The following is a 23847-nucleotide window of genomic DNA, read 5'->3' on the forward strand; positions in this document are numbered from 1 at the left end:
AGACGATGCAGCTTTATCCTCAAGGGAACCAGGTACTATAATTACAACCACTGAAGCTGAAGAGAGAGTGGTTGATGCAGTGCAAGGTACTCCATAGGCGGCTGAGAGTAGAATACAAAGGAACCAGTCAGATCTACCCAGCTCCTCTACAAATGAGCCTCAAATGCCCAAATGGAAACACGAAAGCTCTCATCCTCTTGACAACATAATTACCCCTCTAGATTCCAGAGTGCAAACCAGATCAAAAGCCAGAAATTCACTCGCCTTTTCAGCCTTTGTTTCCCAAATAGAACCCAAAAACATCAAGGAAGCCTTAAAGGATGCAGACTGGATTACAGCTATGCAAGATGAGTTGCATCAGTTCGAAAGGAACAATGTATGGCACCTGGTACCTAGACCCTCAGAGCGAACCATCATAGGAACCAGGTGGGTATTTAGGAATAATCAGGAGGAATGGATCGATTATGATGAGACGTTTGCTCCGGTTGCTCGCATGAAAGCTATTAGAATCTTAATCGCCTTTGCATCACATATGGAATTCACTCTGTTCCAATGGATTTCAAAATTGCATTTCTGAACGGATTTCTTAAAGAAGAAGTCTATGTGAAGCAACCTCCAGGGTTTGAATGCCATGAACACCCTGAATATGTGTTTAAACTGGACAAGGCATTGTATGGGTTGAAGCAGGCTCCTCAATCTTGGTATGAAAGGCTGTCAAAATTTCTCTTAGAAAATGGTTTTATGAGAGGAAAAATTGACAACACCCTGTTCCTGAAGAAACGGGGGAGGAACCTGCTCATCGTCCAAGTATATGTTGAAGTTATCATTTTTGGGGCGACAGCTGATTCACTATGTGAGGAATTTGCAAAACTCATGGGAAGTGAGTTTGAAATGAGTATGATGGGTGAGTTGAATTTCCTCTTGGGCCTTCAAGTGAAGCAGTCCACAAAGGGTACATTCATCTGCCAGCAGAAATACACTCCCATTGCCACTGCTACTCGACTAGACATGGATGACTCCGGATCCCCTGTAAATCAAACCATGTATAGAGGCATTATTGGATCTCTTATCTACCTCACTGCCAGTAGACCTGATATTGTCTTTAGTGTGGGGCTATGTGCGAGGTTTCAGTCAAATCCCAAGGAATCTCATCTGAAGGCTGCCAAAAGAATTTTGAGATATCTTAAGGGAACACAGGACCTGGTCCTGTACTATCCCTCAGGTGACAACATTAATCTTATTGGTATGCTGATGCTGACTATGCTGGTTATCTTATGGACAGGAAAAGTACCTCTGGAATGGCTCACTTTCTAGGATCATGTCTCATCTCATGGGGCAAAGGAAGCAAAACTCAGTAGCTCTTTCAACAGCTAAAGCAGAATATATAGCTGCAGCTTCTTGCTGTGCTCAACTCCTATGAATCAAACAACAATTGGAAGATTTTGGTGTATATACTGACTGTGTGCCTCTTTTGTGTGATAACACCAGTAGACTCAACATGGCCAAGAATCCAGTTCAACATAAAAGAACCAAGCACATTGATGTGAGACATCATTTTCTGAGGGACAATGTGGAGAAGGGGCTTATCTATATGAAGTTCTGCAGTACAGAAGACCAAATTACAGATATCTTCACCAAAGCATTAAGTAGGGAGCATTTTGAAAGAAATCGGGTGAAGCTGGGGCTATTGAAGCCTAATTGAGAACCTGATTCCCATCAGTTGGCTATGAAAGTCACCTTCAGGTAATATTAGCTAAAGTGTTTTCCGGCCAAGTCTAACTCGCTTCAATACCGTCGCAGGTAGACACGCATGATGATTATAGAAGCTGTAGATGCACTGCATGGGCAGTAAAAGAGGATTGAGATTTTCAAAGACAGGTCAAGAACCTGGTTCTTGTCCCAAAGGTTAGTAGTCCTGTGCATTCTCTCATACATATCTTAAAAAGGTGCAAATATCAACTGCCATGTCATTCACCTTTTCAGACTCTGCTGTCACGTCTTTTCATTTTAAATCTTTTCCATCTCCCTCTGAAACGCTGCAACTCCCTACACACTACCGCCGTTTCTGAACCGGTTTCTCTCTCTCCCTCATAATTATCTTCTCTCATTAAAACCCTCTTCTCTCTTGACCGATCTTATTCCTCACATCAGACCCTCTCCAAAAAATTCTCAACTCCATCTCTGCAATGGCTGACAATCACTTGAAAATTCCCTCTTCAGTAGAAATTAACCCAGAGAAAACCCTTGAGTCCTCCGTCCCTGATGAAGCCACTGTCACCATTCCAGTCTCAACCAATGAAAACATCTCCAACCCAGATACTATCTCAGACCTCTCTCTTACTTCAAATGATGAGAACTCAGAAACCCCAAAAATCGATAATCCTTCATCTCTATCGACTAAGATTCTCACCGACCAAGGCAAGGGTGGAGAACAGGGTAAAGTTCCAAAGGTTGTAGAGGTTTCAAGGGCTAGGGTTGATCAACCTTCCGCATTCTTGCTTTAGATTCTGTGGTGTCCATGGAGTCTCCAGAGGAGGAAACCGTCGCAACCACTTTTGTTGTATTTGTAGATGGAGTAATGCGTGAGGTAGTCTCTGGTGTACCCAAGTCTCAGAGGAATGAGACACAGGGGTTGGTGGAAGAAGGAGCCATGGTGCTGCTTGAAAGCTCTGCACCAGCAGAAACTTCTCGGACTTCTCGTGAAGGACCTAACCCCTCTCCGGAGTAAACAGGTCAAGGATCCCCCTCCCAGGTCAGTTTTGCTCCAGCACCTTTTCCACCCTCTGCTGTTGAGCCCTTGGAAATTCTGGTTCCTGAGATGAGGTCTAGTGATGAGGAAGACCAAGACAACATTGCTCTTGATGCATTTATTGTCAAGCGAAGGACAGTTCTCACTCCTGAGTCTTCTACTAAGCGACCTACTACTAGGTTGCAAGCAGAAGAGGCTTTAGTTAGCGACCTCCGCTAACTAAACACGCCCTCTAATCAACTAAGCTATGAAAGCTTGTTGCTCTCTTGTCTCAGTTCAAAACAATTAATCTCTTGTTTCGTGGATTTGCTATAAAATTCAAATATACCTACAGATAGTAAATTTATTGAAGATATAGCTACGAATGATAAATATTGTATAAATGTTTGATGTGTCGCGTAATTTTCCCTGATCAAACAAGAAATACAAAACCCCTCTTCACTTGGCTACTCAATAAAAATGGTAACAAACTTGTTATCACATGTTAAAATTTATTGACAATGTAAACACAAATTTTACACTATCAGCGCATAAAAATCAAAACTTCTTGACTCCATCATGTGCTAAAACAATCGTGTAACAGTAGTATTTTAAACTCCATCGGGTCCATATAAACCAGATAAAAGTTTGACAAAAACTTAGAATCAAGAAAAATTAGATAAGATCTGCTTATTTTAATTTCAAGAATCTTTGCAGAAGATATATATATATATATATATATATATATATATATATATACATACACACACACTTAATCATAAAAGGGCATAGACTATATTATTATCCCGTTGAAAAGGTAGAAATGCAATTCATGGCAAAGACAACACATTAAAAGAATAAACCACTATACAATAGCAACTACGCCTTAACCCTAAGCAAGTTGAGGTTGACTATATGAATTCTCAGTATCCATATCACTCCAATAAAAAAAGAATAAACCAATATATATACGACTATGAGGAGGCTTTAAGAGAAATGATGTATGCATCTATTCATACATACATAGCAAAATAGCAACACTCGACTTACAAAGCAGACGCGCAATATACAGCAACAACAACGTCTCAATCCCAAGCAAGCTAAGATCAGCTATGTGAATCCTAACTGAACTTGTTGCTCCAATAATAAAGAACAAACCAATATAAACTCATAAATATACAGAGGACAATTAAATACAACTACGAGGAGATTTACGAGAAATGATGTATTCGTGTATTCATACGTAGTAAAGCGCGCAACACGTACTCGAACATGCAAAGTAGACAGGTAAATTAAGCCACATTAAGCAGCCTCACTTGATAATAACTCAAGTTCAGCCCACCATAGAGGAGAAAGCCTTGGAACTGCAGCATTAGGTGATACATGAATTGCTTCCCTTAGTTTTGCAATGGCTTCTCCTATAGTTGGTCTCTTCCTTGGATCTTCTTGTATGCATTGTTCAATTACTTCACAAATAACCATAAGCTCATTATTCTTGAAAGACTTCAATGTTGGATCCACCAATGAGATGATATTCTGCTTATCATGAAGATATTTCGCCGCCTAAAACAAAGAAACAGTTATGATGTTTATGAATTGTAAAAGAAGAAAGTTTGACAAAACCTGTGCTAGCCATAGGCGAATATAGGATCTATTGTCAGCGGGTAGCGGGAGCGGGTTCAGACTGAGTCTAATTTATACGCACGCGCACACACACAAAAAAGCATAAACTTTTTTGCATATGTACTTATGGATCGAGACGAATGCAAAAGATTCAAATGAACCAACTGAACCAGATCTTAGATCCGCCTCTGGCTCTATTTGGGGGCGAATGTAGAGTATCGGTGGGGTTCATCTGAACCTAGTATTTTCGACGAAGAGCATAAATTTATGTGTAAAAAAATATTAAAATTGCAAAAGGTGGTAGGTTTGAACCTATAATATCAAAAAAATAATAAGTTCAAGGTGGAAACATTCTCTCTATCTTTATAAGGTAGGAGTAAGATCTGCGTACACACTACCATTCCCCGACCCTATTTATGGGAATACACTGGATTTGTTAGTTGTTGTAGGTTCAAATCGTATTTTTTTTAAAGGTTGAGCCCATAAAATTTAAATTCTAGATCCGCCTCCGGCTCTAGCAGAAACAGGAATTGCACTCTAGGGAACAGAACATAAAAGTTGAAGAACTAAGAGAATAAGGGGAGCATATAATATAGAATTGATGGAAATTTACCAAGTTCAGAAGAGACTCCTTTTCTTCTGAATAAGGCGATTTTCCAGAAATTATTTCTAGCAAAAGAATCCCAAAACTATAGATATTCATTTCAGGATCAGCAAGCGGCGGCAGCTCTGAGTTCTCTAAATCATCACTAGAGGACTTTGACTTGGCTGTTAGTTCTGACCAGAAATCTGTCTCTGTAATCTGTAAAACGAAAAAATACACATTTACTTCAACAATGTATACAATACAAGGGTTCCAACATTCATTTATAGTAGATATAGTTTCTTTATGACATATTAAGGGACATATATCTGTGAGAAAACAGACCTTAGCGGCATAATCATCGGTCAAAAATATGGCCTTCGAATTCAAAGTGGAATGTGGCACGGGTGGGTTCAAATCATGCATGTACTGAAGACAATACGCTGTACCCATGATCGTCCTGATCCTTGCAGGCCAGTCAAGATGATCGGTTTCTTCAACTGGAACAGCAAAAAATTGTAGTTCGCGTTATACATTAATAAATCAAAGCACCATCGTGAATGATTAAACTGAAACATGAATTCCTAGAAAGTTTAATTACCATGAAGATGTTCGAAAAGAGTTCCGTTAGGAGCATACTCAAAGACCATCATCCGAGTGAAAGGTTCATCCTCCTCGCAATATCCAATAAGATTAACAAAATTCTTGTGGTTCACTCTTGAAAATGTATCGATCTATTCAGGTAAAACAATAAGAAATATCTATGAGTTTAATAATCGACTAAGTAAAGTGTGAGACAGAAAAAGATTTCAGGGATTGTATATTTGTGAAAGAAAAGCAAGATTTACTTTCTTCCTGAAGGCTGTTTCTGAGTGGACGGACCAATCTTTGACAGAACTTATTGTAGTTGAGATAACGGCGATCTCCACTCCGCTGGATAGTGTTCCTTTGTGTACTATATATGAATCACCGCTTGTAATAATGTTGCTAAAATCCTCGCATGCTGTTTCGAGCTCGGACCTGTTTAGTTTTGGTACCCCTACAATGTTTCCACAAGCAAGATAATTACAATGAAAATCAAATATCACGAAGTAAAATGAAGGATTTCGCCTTCCTAAGGTTGTTGAAAAACAAGCTATAGGGAAAAAGGGTATATAAAAATGCTACGCTAAGAATATTAGTCCTCCAATTCCTTATAAGAGGAAAAATATCAGTACTTCCCTTTATTCAATTAAACATGTTATAAGTATAGATTAATGGGATGATATCAACCTGCGAGAAAGGTTGTTAACCCTTCTACAGAAATCATGTTCGGCATGAGAACAAAGTCCCACATCGGTAGCTGAAAAGATTGGAAGCCTATATATAAGGTAGGTGTGAGACCTTTTAAGGAAAACCGTGTAGGCTTGGACCAAAGCGGACAATATCATATCATGTTGAGAGTATTTTCGGGTTAGTCGAGCCCAACATCTGATATCAGAGCCTAGGTTTGGCAGGACAGGTATGGCAATGGCAGAGTGATGGCATGGGGCTCGTTTATCCAAAACGGACAATATCACATCATGTTAAGAGTATCTTAGGCAGTTTTGGCCCAATAAATCACAATATTAGCAGTATCAATTTTTGACACAATTTGATCAAAATACCTGTAACAAGTGATGGCATGGGGCTCGTTTATCCAAAGCGGACAATATCACATCATGTTAAGAGTTTCTTAGGCAGTTTTAGCTCAATAAATCAAAAATTAGCAGTATCAATTTTTGACACAATTTGATCAAAATACCTGTAACAAATGCTTTTTGTAGCTGTCCACTCAATCCAGTTTTCCAAGGACCAATCGTTCTAGCTGCTCTGCTTCGGCAGATTAAGAACACAGATACGGCAACAATGAGCAAAAATACTCCACCTAAAATCCCAACTACATACTTCCAAGGACTTTCAGACTTTCCGGCAGGTGGAGTTTGACTATTAGTTGGCTGTTTAACAGGACTTGGCTGTTTAAAAGCACTCATAGGCTGTCCCTCGGGATTTAATCTGTCTTGAGATTCATGCTGTGGAGGTGAGAAAGGTAAGTTTGTAGGAGTTGTTCCATCGGTATTTGGCACAGCGCGAAATGAACCACTACTTCTACTACTCGGCATTTGAATAACAGGACCCAATGGTCCTTTAATATTAGCAGGAGCAGCAGCAAGATTACTGGATTGTTCAGCTAACTTACGTCGTGCAATCTCCTCTTTATGGTCATCCAAAAAGCCGTTTCCAGGGGATGACCTATTGAAAACAAATGCTTCTCAATGATAAAACTTAATGACGAACACGTTATGTTACAAGATAGTTAATTACTTACAATTGGAAGAAATTGAGGTAACGGAAAAGTGTTCCTTTTATTGGTTCGATAAAGGAGGTTATGGTCTTGAATGGCCTCAAGCTGCCATGCCAAATGCTGCCGGAAACAGGCATCAAATTATCAGAGAAAAACATGCAAAATACTTTACAATATAACACTAGAAGTTTTAGCAGTCAGCATTCTCCGTTACAGGATACCGCAAAACTAAAACAAATCTTACCAATGCCGAAATTTTCTTATACAGCGAGTTCCGGAAGCAAAACCAGAAGTGAGATTCTCATCATATTGCAATTCTGAGACTAAATGAAGCTTCCCAATTTCCAAAGGAACACTCTCTTCAAAGTTATTGTTACGAATCAACCTGGAAAAAAGAATTAAACACGGCTGATGAGCATTTTGACATCACTTCTGCAGCACAAATGTGCACGCCTATGTACAGGTCTTCATGCACACGACAAATGATTAACTCACAAGATTCTTAGTGATTGTAAGTCTCCTATCTCTGCTGGAATTGTTCCACTAAAATTATTATCGCTCAAGTCAAGCACTTCGAGCCTATTGAGTCGTCCAAATTCTTTAGGAATAGCACCAAAGAAGTGGTTTCCTGAGAGCACGCTGCGAAAGCAATCAGAGAGCAAGAAGAAATACAGTTAAGATTCAAATAAACAACTTATGCACAGAACAATGTAAAATGCAGAATACAAGATGATGAAAGCTTTAATTCAAACATCAAAACACTACAGACGGTTTAGGTAAAACACCATATAAGATTTAATGAGCAAGAGCTTCAAAAGAAAGGCATATTAGTATAGCAAAAGCTCACAGCGATCTCAAGTGAGTAAGATTTCCAAGCTCCGATGCCAGTATTCCTTCCAAAGAACATCCATGGATATTTCTGAACCAAGCGAAAAAGAAAGGGCGACTAGTTTAACGACATAAGAAGTATCACAATAGTCTAAACAAACGAATTCAGTGTGTTGCAGTTGGTTTATCATTATTTGTTCAACAGACAGGTTATAGAAAAAAATCAATGAACACTAACCAATAGAGAAAGTTTATCGTCAAAATAATCTCAACTAGAAAGGTCGAGCATGCATAACAAGAGACTTACAGCGTTTTCACTTTACCGTCCAGACACTCTACACCAGACCACATGCACGGGTCGCAGTCATTGGCATTCCAGTTTTCAAGAGCTCCATTAGGATCAGATTCAACTTTCAATTTGAATTCCAACAATGCCAATCCTGTTTCTCAAATCAACATTAACCAGCAGAACAAAGAATAAGCCAAAACTTGAATAGACAAAGAGAAACTAGAGGATAGCCCGCAGGCCACGGAGACAAAATCCACAGCCCTAAGTGAATTTAATCATGGAAGATCAAGGCTCAATTCCTTGTAGAGACAAAAATCACTAAGTGATTTCGTCTCATATGCCTAAGCCTCGATTGGCATAGTTACCGGTACCTACGCTAGTAGTAGAGAGTACCCAAAAACGGTCAAAGTAGTGGCGAAGCCAAGATTTTAGACAAGGGGATTCAATAACACTTAGGATTTGAACTTCTGACCAAAACTAATTTTTAAACCCCCTTTGCGACTTTACTAGAACTTTCGTTTATACCAACGGGATTCAACAGCTTATATATAATTTTAAAAAAAATCTAGTTTTGCTCTATTTGCATGATATAATTTTTCAATGAATTGGATCCAATTGAACCCCCTATCTCCAACCTTGCTCTGCCGCCGGAACAGAGGCGGACCCAGGATTTTTATTCGACGGGGGCACACTATTGTGCTCAACCAATTCCCCTTAAAGGCTTTTAGGGTTCAGAGTGTCAAGTACTTTAAATTAACCATTAAGGTATATACATATACATATACAGGATTTCTGCAGAAACATACGGGGTCTGGTGACCCTTCACTATAACACATAAGTCCGCCTCCACGCCCGAAACTAGAGAATAGCCAATGGAGAAACACAAAGCAAAAGTAAAATACCTTCAGAATTGAGAGAGCAACATCCATGAACCTCCAAAAGAAGAATCAAAATGGAGAAATAGGACAACAACTTGATTCCATAAATGTTCCATCTACGCCTCATTGCTTGCAAAACCATATGTTAAGGCAGTAATAATTTCTGCCAAAAGCCAGACCTCTATACAAAATCTCACACAAAATCGCCAGCTTTTTCGTATGAAATGACTCTCCTCCGAGCAATGACAAATCACTCGGACATAGAATCATATATTTGCTTATCTGCACAACTCTATACTAGACACAAAAAACAAAAAGAATTACAAACAATAGCAAAAAAATATTAGCCCTTTTTCATATAATTAACCATAATGGGGTCTTTTATTTTTCATATTTAGGCTATAATACCTCTGTTTTCACCATTATTTGTAAACCCCGAGTCGTCAAAATTTCCAAGATTCAATGTTTAGCTGAAAATGCAAGCACAGAAATAAAAAGAATTAGCAAGAAATAATTTTTTTTAAATAAAAGAAAGAATCAAAAGCAAAAAGGTGATCAGAGGATAACCATATTCACAAGCAATTAACAGAAATTTAAAGATTCTTTAGAATAATGAAAAAACAAAACAAAAACCAAAGATTAAAAATTACCAGAAAATGAAATTCTTGGAATTTTCAAACAAATTAAGCAAATGCAGAATGTGGGAATATTATTGAATGTAGAATTAAAAATCCAAAGAAAATTATGTTGGTAATCAAAATTCTAGCTTTAATATTTTTTTTTTATTTTTTTTGTTTTTGTTATATTGAGTGCTCTTTTCAGGATGATCTTAGAAGAGGAACCTCTCTTCGACCACCTCTGAGAAAGAGGATTGAGGAAAAAGGAGAAAAAAGCTTTCTCTCTCTTGTTTTCTCTCTCTAAGAAAAGTTTTTCTGTTTGTTTCAGTTTTTTTAGGTAACATGACAACCACCATTTTTTTCTGACTCGTTTAGGACGCGCTTTTACGTACGTTTGACTACTTCCTAGTATTCACTGTCACTGTGTCTCTGCCCATGCGTGCCTGCCTCATTAAAATCTTCATGAAAGAATGTTGTTGTCAGCACATAGTGTAAATGATAATCATACTCCCTCTTATCTCCAAAATAAGTGATTTTTTGAATGTTTTCACACAGATTAAGAAATCCATCTTTTAGTATTAATTAGCAATGAAATTGACCATATTCACCTTTACTATCTCACATAAACACTTCTAACACATACTCTAACACTATTTACTCCAAGAACAATGTAGGGAAAAATAATTAATTCATTCATGAAATCTGGAAAAATCACTTATTTTGGACCACAAAAAAAGGCCAAAAAATCACTTATTTTGGACCGGAGGGAGTATATTATATCCGTCTTTTTCACTACTGCACTCTTTCCCTATCGTGATTGATTATGCATGGTTGCAACTTTTCGATGACGCCAAAAGGGAAAAAGGTTGTGCTTTGAACAGTGATGTTTATCACCTAATAAACTGTGTCCTTGATGATAAGTGATAAACAGGTAAAATGTTCTAACATTGTGTTGATTTTGAGCTGAGTTGAAACAAAGCCCAAGCTTATAAAATGCACAGAGTTTGTCATCATCAAAAAGGAGGAATTTGTTGGTCCAAGTGAAGTGCTTTTTTGAAGATTGACAAAGGAGCTCAGGCATGAACCAGGTCCATCCCCTATGTACATAGACACGGGCAGATTCGAGCATAACGGATGCACCTGAAGGACGTAAGCTTAACTTGATATATCTGATAGATCCAGATCGAAAAGGTTGCATAATTGATAAGGAGAAGGACTCCTTACTCAAAGAGAACACTATCCAAGATAAGGAAGGAGTTAGAGGTTAAAATTAACTAGAATTCTTCCACCAAGGAAGAGTAGCATTAGAACTTTAGTTATTTTCTATTCTATTAACTCTATAAATCGCAGGATGTTCTCACTTTACAGGCACGTACAAAAGCAGAATTTAAATGTGAGTTGAGAGCAAAATAGCAAGGCATATTGCAAGCAATTCTTGTGTGATTCAAGTGTGCGAACCTGAAGCTACATGAACTAGATAGAAAAACCAGTTCCAAGTGGTTGTCTTTTATTCTAGTTCAATTATAGTAGGAGTTTCATATTGTACCTTTCAGCTTTATCTAGAAGCAATTGTAATTGGTGCTTTGAGTCTTCAAGTTAGAGTTAACTTGAAGTTCTCGCAACAGTTAGAGGCTGGTTGCCACAACGGAATTAGAGTTAAACCTTAGGTTTACAAAGTGTTTTGTAAATGCTGTTTTGGCTCAGTGATTTAGTGAAGTGTTGGGAAAAATCCCACTGTGTAGTAGGTCGTGGTTTTTTCACCTTTTGAGCCAGGTATTTTCCACGTAAAAATACTTGTGTTCTTTACTTTCCGCCTTTACTATTTCAGCAACAGTAGGTTAAGGAACACTTAGAAGAACCAGGTCCTTCTATAATCAGTGTACGCGAAAAATTGGACACCAAACAAATCACCCCCCTCTTGTGCGGTATTGAAGTTAAAACATCAATTGGTATCAGAGCGGGTTATCCTTGAAGAGGCTAACACCTTAGGAGAAGATCAAGATGAGTGCACCACCTAGAAACTGGGAAGGACAATCCATTGCTGCGCCACTACTCCTGGTGGAAAAACAGGATAAGAGATCACATCATAGGAGAGGACTACGAGCCATGGGGCATTGTCACTGATGGTCTTCTGGCTACCGTGAAGAAAAATGCTGAAGGAGTAGAGGTGCCAAAAACAAGAGCTGACTGCACTATGAGGATCTAAGTAAATTGGAGAAGAATGCCAAAGCCAAGAAATGACTTGTTTGTTGACTTGGTACAGATGAGTACAGTAGGATCCAAAGTTGTACCACGGCTAAGGAAATTTGGGACGCTATGCAAGTGGCCCATGAAGGAAAGTGAAGAGGTCCAGAGGAACTCTACTGTATTCTCAAGATGAGAACTTCACCATGAAGAAAGGGGAAACCATTTAAGAGATGCACATAAGGTTCGCTACATTGACAAATGAACTAAAGTCTCTTGGAAGGATTATTCCTGAAGAAGACAGAGTTGGGAAGATTTTGACAAGGGTTCTGCCTGTTACTTGGGAGAGCAAAATCACTGCCATTCAGGAATCAAAGAACATTGCCACCCTCAAATTAGATGAGTTAATTGGAAATCTTACTGCTTATGAACTTAAGAGGCAAACCATGAAGATGGATGTACCTAAGAAGGAAAGGATCTTGACACTCAGAATCACTGAAGGTTCTGATCTAGAAGATGATAAAATGGCTATGATCACAAAGGACTTCAAGAAGTACCTAAGGAGAGGAAAGGGTCCTTCAAGAAGTGGAAGCTACAGCAATCAAAAGGTTCCTGAAAAGCAAACCAATGAAGGATGCTACAAGTGTGGGAAGACTGATCACCACATCAAGAACTGCCCTCAATGGGAAATTGAATGGAAGAAGGAAAGAGCTGAATGAAGGAATAAGAAGAAGGAACAAGTTTAACCCAAGAAAAATGAAGGATCAACCAAGGCTATGGTCGCTGCTTGGGGAGAAATTTAAGATGAAAGCTCAGATGATGAAGATGGGGATGAACAAACACTTATGGCCATTGGAGAATTTATAAGGAAACTGAGGTAAGTGTAATTCATCTCAAAGACAAGATTAAATTTTTCTAAAGAAATGCTATCTGAGTTACTTCTAGATCTAATTGATGTATCTGAGTATGTAAATAATGAAAAAGAACAACTGTCTAAAGAATGTGTGATTTTAAAAGCAAAGTGCAAAAACATGGAACTTAGGATTAGTGAAACTGTAAGTGAAAATACTGCCTTGAAGAACCAGGTTTATGCACCTGATTCAAATGTCTTAGAACTTAGATCTGAAAATCTAAAACTGAAATTAGGAACAGATAAGAAGAAAGCTAATCACACACAAATCACTCTAGAAGGAAATGTAGGTAAATTGAAAGATGAGTTGTATAAGAGGGATGAGTAGGTAAGAATTCTAAAGGAGGATCTAAGCAAGGTCAAGCATGAGCTGGACAGAACTTGTAAATGGAACAGGTCCTCCGATGCACTTTTATGGCTACAGGAACATCATAGTAGCAATAGAAGAGGACTTGGCTTTGGAAATATGCCACCTAATTGGGATCCCAAACGCAAGTATCTCACACTTCCTGAGAACACGATTTGCACACATTGTGGTAAAATAGGTCACTTTAAAAGTGAATGCACTGCAAAAGAAAAGGCAAGTCAAAAGAACAAAGAATTTGTTCAAGGAAAGAATAAGCTATCAAGTTGGGCTAAAAAGAATTTGATTCATCCTTTTGCCTATAGAAAGGGACCCAAACTAGTTTGGATTCCTAAGACTAACCCCTGATTTCCTTTTGCATGTCCAAGTGAAGGGGAGCAGCCAAATATGGTACATGGATAATGGCTGCTCAAAGCATATGACAAGTAACAAGAACAAGTTCCTATCACTTGAGGACCTCAAAGGAGGTAATGTCTCCTTTGGAAAATGGGAAGAAAGGTGAGATCATTGGGGTTGGAAAGGTAGGTAAAACTGATTCTCATTATATTGAGAATGTATACTTGATAGATGAACTGAAGTACAATCTAATAAGTGTATCACAATTGTGTGATAGAGTTAACATGGTAGCATTCACTTCTACCAAATGCTTTGTGATCAATCTTACCACTGATAAGATTGTTTTGCAAGGAAAAAGAGTGTACAACATATATGGTGTAGATCTGTCCATACTTTCACAAAATGAACTCACTTGCTTAAGTGTGCTGGATAATGATCCCCTCATTTGGCACAAGTGACTTGGACATACTAGTCTGAGTCAACTGTACAAGTTACTCTCCAAGGACCTGGTGATAGGGCTGCCTAACATCAAGTTCAAGGAAAATAAAGTTTGTGAGGCTTGTGCAAGGGGGAACCAGGTAAGATACTCTTTTAAATGCAAGAAAATGGTAAGCACCACCAGGACGATGGAACTGGTCTATATGGATCTTTGTGGTCTAATGAGAACATTAAGCAGAGGTGGTAAGAGATATGTGATCGTGCTTGTTGATGATTTTTCTAGGTTTACTTGGTCACTGTTTTTTAACATCTAAAGATGAAGCATTTGACATGTTTACTTATTTTGTTAGAAAAACTCAGAAACAACTAGGTAATCAACTTGCATCAATTAGGTCTAATCATGGCACTAAATTTGAGAATGCTAAATTTGCTGAATTTTGTGATGAACATGGCATAGATCATTATTTCTCTCCTCCTAAGACTCCACAACAAAATGGAGTAGTTGAAAGAAAGAATAGGACATTTGAAGATATGGCTAGGACTATGCTTCTTTCTAGTAAACTGTCCCATAGCTTCTGGGCAGAAGTTGTGAACACTGCATGCTACATCATAAATAGGTGCATGACTAGACCTCTTGTAGAGAAGACTCAGTATGAGTTACTTAAAGGGAGAAAACCAAATACATCCCATATTAGGGCATTTCGATGCAAGTGCTTTGTGCACAATAATGGTAAAGATTCCCTAGGTAAATTTGATCCCAGAAGTGATGAGGGAGTATTCTTGGGATATTCTTCATGTGGTAAAGCTTATAAGGTCTATAACAAAAGAACTATGTGTGTAGAAGAAAGTGTTCATATGATTTTTGATGAAACTAACATTCTTTCTGAGAGATAGGAACATGATGATGAAGGAATTGGGCCGATAAGAGACTCAAATGAAACCACAGCCCAGACTGAAGTTGCACTAGAGGAAGGAACAGGTCCTTCTACCCAGGGCAACATGACAGGGGGAATAGAACAAAGAGGAAATGATCCTCAAACCTCAAGGGAACTTGTCCATGAACCTATTCCTCAGCAACAAAACATTGAAGGAACATCTAGGGGAAACCAATTGGTTTTGAAACCTTACAAGTATCAAAGTTCTCATCCCATTGAGAACATAATTACTGATCTAACCTCTGGAATCAAAACCAGATCTTCATTGAAGAATCTTTGTGCTTTTGATGCTTTCTTATCTCTTATTGAACCTAAAAATGTTGCTGAGGCTTTGCAGGATGCAGAATGGTTGAATGAAATGCAAGATGAACTCAACCAATTTGAGAGAAGTCAAGTTTGGCATCTGGTTCCAAGACCCAAGGACTGATCAGTAATAGGCACAAAATGGGTCTTTAGAAACAAACTTGATGAAGATGGAACAGTTATAAGGAACAAGGCAAGATTGGTGGTTCAATGATATAGTCAAGAAGAGGGCATAGACTATGTTGAGACCTTTGCTCCTGTTGCAAGATTAGAACCAATTAGACTCCTCATAGCCTTTGTTGCATACATGGAATTCACTCTCCGTTAGATGGATGTCAAGAGTGCCTTCCTCAATGGCTATTTAAAGGAAGAAGTGTTTGTCAAGCAACCTCCGAGTTTTGAAAGCAAGGAATGTCCTGATCATGTGAACAAGCTTGACAAGGCACTTTATGGGATCAAGCAGGCTCCAAGAGCATGGTATGAAAGAAAAAGGTAAAGATCTCTTGGTAGTTCAGATATATGCTGATGATATAATCTTTGGAGCAACTACTGATAAACTAAGTAAAGAATTTGTGAAACTAATGGGGAGTGAATTTTAAATGAGCATGATGGGTGAGCTTTATTTCTTTTTGGGCTTATGAATTAAACAAAATTCAAATGGAACTATGATCCATCAGCAGAAATATGTAAAAGAGTTCCTTAAAAAGGTTTAAATTGGAAGATTCCAAAGAAATCGACACTCCTAGTGCAACAGCGATAAAGCTAGATATAGATGAACCCGGTTCATCTGTTGATAAGAAGTTGTATAGGGGAATGATTGACTCATTGTTGTATCTCACTGCTAGCAGATTTGACATTGTTTTTAGTTTAGGCTTCTGTGCAAGATTTCAAGAGAATCCAAAGGAGTCTCACTTGACTGTTGTCAAGAGGATTTTGAGATACCTAAAAGGCACCACTGATATGTGGTTATGGTATCCACAAGGTAATAATTTCAATCTAGTGGGATATGCTAGTGCTGATTATGCAGGTTTTCTTATGAATAGAAAAAGCACCTCAGGTTGTCCTTAATTGTTGTGGAATTTCATCTTCACAAAAGCTCTAAGTAGAGATCACTTTTAAAGGAACATGTTAGAATTAGGGATAATTAAGATCACCTAAAAGGACCAGTTCAAAATTTCACAATCGAAAAAAAATGAAAAAAAGTTGAAATGAAATTGACACCTCAGGTAGTATATGGTTATAAAATCTGTAAAATTTTGTACATAATTAGATTAGATTTTGCTCAGTCTCATACTTTCAATAGTATACTCTTGTGCCATGTGATAAATGACTCATTAATCTCTAATGATATTATCTTCATTTTCTTGGAAAATTTAGACTTACATAAGAGAATTCTCAGTGAAGAACATAGTTCATCAAGATTACTCGGTATATTTTTTACACTCTGCATAATTGGAAATAACTTTATTTAGATCATGATTAAAATTAGAGACCCATCTAATCCCAAATCTTTTTTGGACTTAGCCGTTACATATGAACCAGTTACGTTCAAAAGAGTCCTAACGGCATTAAGTGCCAAGATTCTAGGGATAGTCTTGAATGTCTTTTCAAACTAACTTACAGTTTGATTAGATTTCTGCAAAATCTGCCGTTACTCAAGTAAACCCCTCCGCTTTATATTGATTAGGAGTTATCTGTTTCTTCACTTCTAAACTTTCAAGCCGCCTAAATTCTCTCAAACTTCTCTCCTTCTCTACTCTTACACAAACGCGTTTCTAAAGCTTCCAAACTCAGCAATGGCAAACCGTTCTGAAAATCCTTCATCCCCACCAAAGGAAACCACACCCACACCATCTATCACCCCTTCAACCACACCAACTTCCAAGAAAAGAGTAAAGATGATGGCTAGCAAGGTTGTCGCTGGTGGAGAGCAGATCAAGAAAATAAACGAACAATTGAAAGCGGGTAGGGAAGAAGAACCCCAGAAATTTGATGAATCGTTCAAATCAGCTACTGAGGGGGAAGAAACCATTTCTTCTAAGACTGAAGAGGTAACATCTGGCCCTAAAATTACTCCTGAAACTATCTCTGAGGTTGCTACAAATTTGGAGAAGAGGTTTCTGCTAGTAGGATCTATAGCAGGTGTTGAAACTACTAAATTTTGAAGGGTTGGTGATAAAAATGAAAAAGGAAAAGAATAAGATAGGGAGGGTGCTTGAAGTGCTGTGAGGGGAAAGGAAAAAAGAGTGGTTGATTCTTCACCCACTACTGTTAGTCTAACCAAAGAAATAGGTGCAATGGTTGTTTAGGGAGAGGAAAGAAGAAGATGGGTGAGCCTGTTGAGGAACATTGATGAGATGGACTTGGTCCTTCGAGATGAAGATGAGATAGAAGAAGTGGAGGTTCTGAATCCTAAAGCCACGAAAGTCAAGACTTTCGCTAAGAAGTCTGTTTCAGAGTCAAAGTCCGCTGAACCATCCACTTTGGCTAAAAGAACCAAGTCTGCTATAAAATCAAGAAAAGTGAAAATCATAGAGGAAGGAGAATGGAGTGGAGAGGAAGAAGAAGATGATTCTGATGCTGAGAAAGACAAGATGGCCAAATTTGGAAAGAGGACTATCTTGAAAGACAGACTCCTCTAGGACTTGTAGGAGGAAGGAATGGTGTTGCTCTTGGAAAAGTTAAAATTGCAAGGCTAGAAAGGACATGGTCCTTCAGATGTATGGCTGGCTGGCCAGAAATGGAATTGTAGAGTTTATGGCCAATTGTGAGATAAAAGATGGAACGGTCACCAGTGTGGTGAAAGGAGTGAAAGTCACTTTTGATGCACATGAGCTAGGAGAGATCTTGGGTGTACCTGCTGAGGGTACAGTTACTATACGAAGCTCAAATGGCCAAGCCTAGAAAATCTCCCTACTGCCCTTTCCATTACCAAAAAATTTAGTGACAATGAAGAGGAACTTGAGCCCAAGGCTGTCTACAAGAGTGAGATGAATCCACCCCACAAAGTGCTGTTTGAACTTGTAAACAAGTGTGCTGCCAAGGCAGGAAATAAGGCACTTTGCCACACTCATGGACTTGGTCCTTATGGAATGTTTGGACAGTGGGAGGCAAATTAATTGGCCTGGGTTTATAATCCAGCTTCTTGATAGGGTTCTAAATGGCACCAAGACTCATGCCATACCCTATGGCTTTATTCTCATGGCTATACTTGCACACTTCAAGGTACCTACCAAGAAGTGGGAAGTTGGTACTGATGTCGCCCAAACTCACACCACAATTAAAGGAAGTGAAGCGGTCGAAGAAATGATAAAACCCAACGCGAGTCGGGGTGGATTCCTCAGGGAGTTAGAAATGGGATTAGGTATACACCTAGTGTAATTGCACAATGTGCCTCAATTTGCACTTCCACATTCTTGTTGTCTGTTTCTATATGTAATTTAAACTAGTGATTGCAAGTAATAAACTAGTAGACAATGTTTTTAGTTTTGGTTGTTTTTTTTCAAATGATAAGGGATCTAGGGTCGTGACTTCCATCTAGGTGGCTACCTAACGGGTTGTAAACTATAGGACAAATTTGATTAATCGGGATCGCAATATAGCAACCACGCGCAACTGCTCGCTCTATACCTCTTGGTAGTTTGAGTGTTTTTGCCCAATTTGGCTTTCTCAAGCCTAAATAGGTATTGCACAAATCAAGTGATATATGCTCAAGTCGGGTCTTACTATCTCGAGATTTGACCCTTTAATTGGGGCTATCAATTTCTTGAATTCACCCCAATTCCTTGTTAGCCAAGTTTTCCTGAACTTAGTCTATCTTTCTCAAGTAATGACTAGGTCAAATAGGCCTGAATCAATGTTTGCAACCATTAATTCTAGAATTCAAGCATAAACAAGGTTAAATATCACTAACCCAATCACATACAAGCCCTAAAATTGAATACCCATTAAGTACCCACACTAGGGTTGAGCCACAACCCTAGATAAAGATTTTGCTACTCATGAAAAATAAAGAAATACAAGAAGAAATTAACATAGAATGCATAATAATTGATTATACAAAGAGAATCTAATGTTTAGAAGTTAATCTAGTACAAAATTACTCAAAGAAGTAAAGAAAATTGCTCAAGTGCACCTATGCAAACGAAAGTTAACCTAAAAATGACAAAAAGTTCTATTTATACTAAGCTGAAAATATCGGATAAAAATGCCCTTGCGAAGGTTGTGCGACCGCATAATTCTGGTGTGGTCTGCACAATGGGATCCTGCAGCCGCACAATTATCGTGCGGTCCGCAGTCTTGGGAATCTGAACTTGGGACTTTAGGCTTCTCTGGTCCGCATAAAAGTGGGTGCAGCCGCACTTCTGATTATTCGGCCGCACAAAAGTGGTGTGGTCCGCACTCTTCTACTTTTGGTCTTGAAACAACTCTCTGATTCTTCAATCTTGCGGACCGCATAGTAATGACTGCGGCCGCATTTGACCTCATGCGGCCGCACAATTTTGGTGTGGTCCGCACTCCTTGAGCTTACCCAAACACCACTCTCTGAATCTCTCTTCTGAAGCCGCACTAGAATTGTGCGGTCCGCGTTGCTAGCCGTTTTACCCAGTTTTGGTTCTTGTTCACTTTTGACTCCTTTATGAGTTGATTTTGACTTCTTTGGCTCGTTTCTCAATATTCCTGCAAGTAAGCACATTTTGTTAGTTTCCGAAATTACCTTTAGGCATTTTTGAGCTAAAACGCAAGTAAAAGAGAGCAAATAAGCAGTCAAAATCCCCACTTATCAACTACCCCCAAACTTAAGCTTTTTCTTTCCTCAAGCAAATAAGGCAATTCCCACCTCCGCTAAAAAAAGGATATTTCAGCTTGCCTAAGGTGAATCAATTAAACATCAATTGGGACCAACAATTATCCATAACACATATGAATTATCAACAACGCAATGATTGACCTTTTGAGTACCATAGTTCTAGTGTGACACTAGAGCATCAAGAGTTGACTCTATTCATCAAGGAAGCTCGCTCTTTCATGTAAGTCATTGTGGATCCCAAACTCCTCCTCCTCTACTCTCCATTAGCAAATCTCACTTTAGAATGTAACACTCAAGGCAAGGATTGTGAAAAGTTCGCTCATCTCTCTCAAAAGAATGTCACAAATCCGGCTTTGAGTACCATAAGCTTGCCCCTTATGTAAATCACCACTAATATAAGCTCACTCAACTTGAAATCATATAGGGCTTTTGCAGGATGTAATGAAGGCTTTTGGATCAAGGTAAGACTTGTTGGAATAGAATGGTTTCATCTTTCCTTAAGCACTCCATTTTCTCTTTTCGGCTCATACTTTCTTGACTCTTTGAGTCATTTTCTTCTTCCTCGGGGGAACTAGAGAGACGTAACTTCACTCCTTCTTGATCATGGCATTCATTTTTCTCCTTTTCTATTTACTTCAGCCTTTCCACCTTATTTTCTTTTCCGCATTTTTCTTTTTGTTCTTTCTTTCTTTTCTTTGCCTTCCCTTTTCTTCATTTCTTTCTCTTCTTTGTACCTTTCATAACTTTCAAACTCCTCTTCTCTCCCCCAAACTTATGTTTTTTTGCAATTGCTTCTCAAGAATGCTAAGGAAAGATCGGGTGCCAAGAGAGGGTCATTACAAAACGGATGAAGTCTTATAACGTGGTTATTGAAAGAAAAAAGGTCTTCGGCTCAAAGGGGTTGACTAGGGATATCACATTGGTAGGCTATGGAAGATTTCAAACTTCAAATTGGATCAAGGAGAGCCTGCAATCATTTCTCAAGCCAAGCTACACTTACAATTTCACCTAGAAAAACATTCAGGGCAAGTTCTAGACCATTAGCACAGGTACTTGGACTTGTAACTAAACATCTCACCTCTCACGCTTCTGGATTGCTAAAGAGAACAGAGTTGAGGGCCCATAGCAACCCTAGCTAGGATTGAGAATCACAAATGGCTCGATTTGAACCATTCGATGACTGCTTAAGTCAACACAAGAGTCAAAAGAGTCACAACTAGAGCTATTTTCTGCCAACAACTTGTTTTTAACCATACGATCATAGGTAAATGTGTTGGTGACAAGTGAAGCATGCTTGAGACCCCTTTTATTCATTATTATTATATTTACCGGAACATAAAAGAAAATAGACTCAATCCCTTAAGAAGGTTGTCACGCCATCCATCGTTGGGAAGAGCCACCCGGTTCACACATAATCCACCTTTGGAAAGAACCATGGCATTAAGAAAACCAAAGGCTTATTGTTCACTTAATACGTAAAAGAAGCTAGCAAATTAAAAAGAAGATACTAAAGTAAATAAGAAGTTATACTATTAAGGAAAAGCAAACTAAAGAAGCTATGAAATAAACTACGGAAATCGAGATAAATGAATATACAAACTGAAGTCAAATGAATATATACATAAGGGAAATGAATATTTACATCAAATGGAGAGAATATATACATACCAAAGGAAAATAAAGATGAAAGAAAAATAGTATCAGAGTTATTACAACCCAAATGTCAAATAATAAAAATAGACCACCCCCCAAATGAAACTAAGCATTGTCCCCAGTGCTTAACAAAAGTAAGAACAGGGAAAGGGGTAGAGAGTTAAGAGAACTTCCTATGTGGTCTCAGTTTGCATAGGATCATCAGCAACCTCGGCCTCAAGCTGTATCTCATCATCACCTGGCTGAGGGACAACCGGGTTGTTGAGCATCTAGATCATCTCCTCAGCAGTTTGGGAAGTGGCAACCGACTCCTCAGACTGGCCGGCTGCTGCCTCTGGTGCCTCAGGTGCTGCTGGTTGTGCCTGTGCTGCTGGGGGTGCTGTCTCCATGAGCAGGTCCAATGGTAAATCACCAGCAGATGTAATCTTCTCAATCTCCTTTCTCAGCTTGTGCACCGACTTCTTTGATGCCTGAGACTTCCGCATCTTCTTTACCTATTCGCCTAAATTCTCAATGGCTTTCCCTTGTGCCACCACTTTAGCCATGATAGTCTTCTGGTCGGCCATAATCTTCTTCAATGCTTTCTCCACTAACGGGGGTACCTGTGGCTTTGCGGTTGAGGACTGTGCTACAACAGCACTGGATATATCAGTCAGCTTTGTAGTAGCTGCCTACATCCAGTTGTTGAGACTCGCCAATTCTGGGAGACTCGCAGCGCAATCTGAGAATAAGTAGAGGAAGTTGGCACTGATAATCTCGCACAAGCTGGTGGTCCGGAGGATGAAGGTGGCATGGCTGCTGTCCCAGTGGAAGTACCAGCTGCTGTGGATGGCTCGATAGCTAAATCAGTAACTACTACCGCTGGCTCCTCAGACTGGCCAGCAGAGGTAGTAGCTTTACCCTTGAACTTCGAGTTGTCAGCTCCCTGGAGGTGGTACCATGAGAAAGACTTCTTGGCCTTCACCTCGGTGTCATAATGCTTCGGCTCCACCGCTTGATCCTTGAAGTATTTTGTGAGGAAGTTTGGGTACGGATAGGATCTCTCACCCTTCTACATAGCTAAAGTGATGTTGGTGGGCACGATGGCACCAATATTTATCGGATACCCAACCATAATTGAAGCCACCAAGACTGCACGGGGAAGTGGGAGCATATTTTCATTGAGGCACGGGTCGATGCGGCTACACACGAATGTTTGCCACCCTTTTGCTTCAAAGTTTAGGGTGGCCCGAACAATTGGAACCCCTGCTGTGAGCCACAAAGGTGTTGATCCTGGGATTTCTAGAATCTCAGCTAGCCATGGGCGAGCTGCATCACCCATAGCTAGCTTCTCCAAATACTGCACTACCTCCACTTCTTCAAACCCCACATATGAATCCAATGCACATGAGTCAAAACAGATCTTTAGATTCCGCACTTTTGTCACCTTCATTCCCTGTTTGATGTGAGCAACATTTGCGTAGAACCCCTTGACCAGGAACTCATTTGCATCCAGGACGCTGTTGGTGAACCATTTCCAACCTTTCCGCTCCTGGAATTGCTTAAGGACATTAGTGTTGTGCTTGTGCAAATCCTTCATTAAAAATTGTCGCTCAAGAGTGAGCGACCTCTGTGGCCACCATTCCTTAAACTTTGCGAAGGCATTGGCACTGACAAATCTGTCCTCCCATATCTCCAGCCTCTTTGATCTCTCTAAACTAGCCACTGCAGTATCGCCCCCTCTCCCATCATCTGGGATATCATCATCATCATCTAAATTTATTGGAGCAGGGGGAGCATGTGAGGAAGAGGGCTCAGAGTCTTAGCTGCCCTCTTCCGAACCTTGCGATGAACTGGCAGCTGATGAGGACTCATCCACCAAGTGGAATCTCCTAGGAAATTATTGTCTTTATTGTGATTGGGCTTCCGGCTATGCTTGCACGGAATTACCCTCAGAAGCTTCCCCAGATTGGAGGTACTCACTGGTCTCTGAGGTATCAGGGGCTCTATTGGTTGTTGCTTTCTTGCTTATAACCTTTTGGATTGCTAGAGGGAAATTGCTTTTT

At 39.3% G+C, this 23847-nt stretch overlaps 1 protein-coding gene across 2 annotated transcripts; it reads right to left on the bottom strand.

Annotated features, from left to right (window-relative positions):
* Positions 3673–10195, bottom strand: LOC109231948 (protein MALE DISCOVERER 2-like). 2 transcript variants are annotated; one of them, XM_019397552.1, is made up of 14 exons: positions 9903–10195; positions 9661–9722; positions 9277–9544; positions 8393–8525; positions 8105–8176; positions 7753–7896; positions 7502–7642; positions 7282–7377; positions 6718–7205; positions 5783–5973; positions 5536–5668; positions 5280–5434; positions 4965–5153; positions 3673–4291 (listed from the first exon to the last, which is right to left on the bottom strand). In XM_019397552.1, exons 3-14 carry the CDS (start codon positions 9392–9394, stop codon positions 4031–4033), a joined length of 2121 nt encoding a protein of 706 aa, XP_019253097.1. In that variant the 5' UTR covers positions 9395–9544; positions 9661–9722; positions 9903–10195; the 3' UTR covers positions 3673–4030. The 2 variants fall into 2 exon arrangements, with proteins under 2 accessions (XP_019253097.1, XP_019253098.1); XM_019397553.1 differs by having other exon boundaries at positions 9277–9549.

The sequence above is a fragment of the Nicotiana attenuata genome, chromosome 9 (genome assembly GCF_001879085.1).
Source record: "Nicotiana attenuata strain UT chromosome 9, NIATTr2, whole genome shotgun sequence".
NCBI lineage: Eukaryota > Viridiplantae > Streptophyta > Magnoliopsida > Solanales > Solanaceae > Nicotiana > Nicotiana attenuata.

What these genes read in the sequence shown, in the direction of transcription:
- LOC109231948 (XM_019397552.1), bottom strand. Translation starts at nt 9,394, where the DNA reads ATGGTTTTGCAAGCAATGAGGCGTAGATGGAACATTTATGGAATCAAG. An exon ending in ACAAAAAGCATTTGTTACAG is followed by an intron (nt 5,974 to 6,717) that starts GTATTTTGATCA and finishes GAAACATTGTAG; the next exon opens with GGGTACCAAAACTAAACAGG. An exon ending in AAACAGCCTTCAGGAAGAAA is followed by an intron (nt 5,669 to 5,782) that starts GTAAATCTTGCT and finishes TTACCTGAATAG; the next exon opens with ATCGATACATTTTCAAGAGT.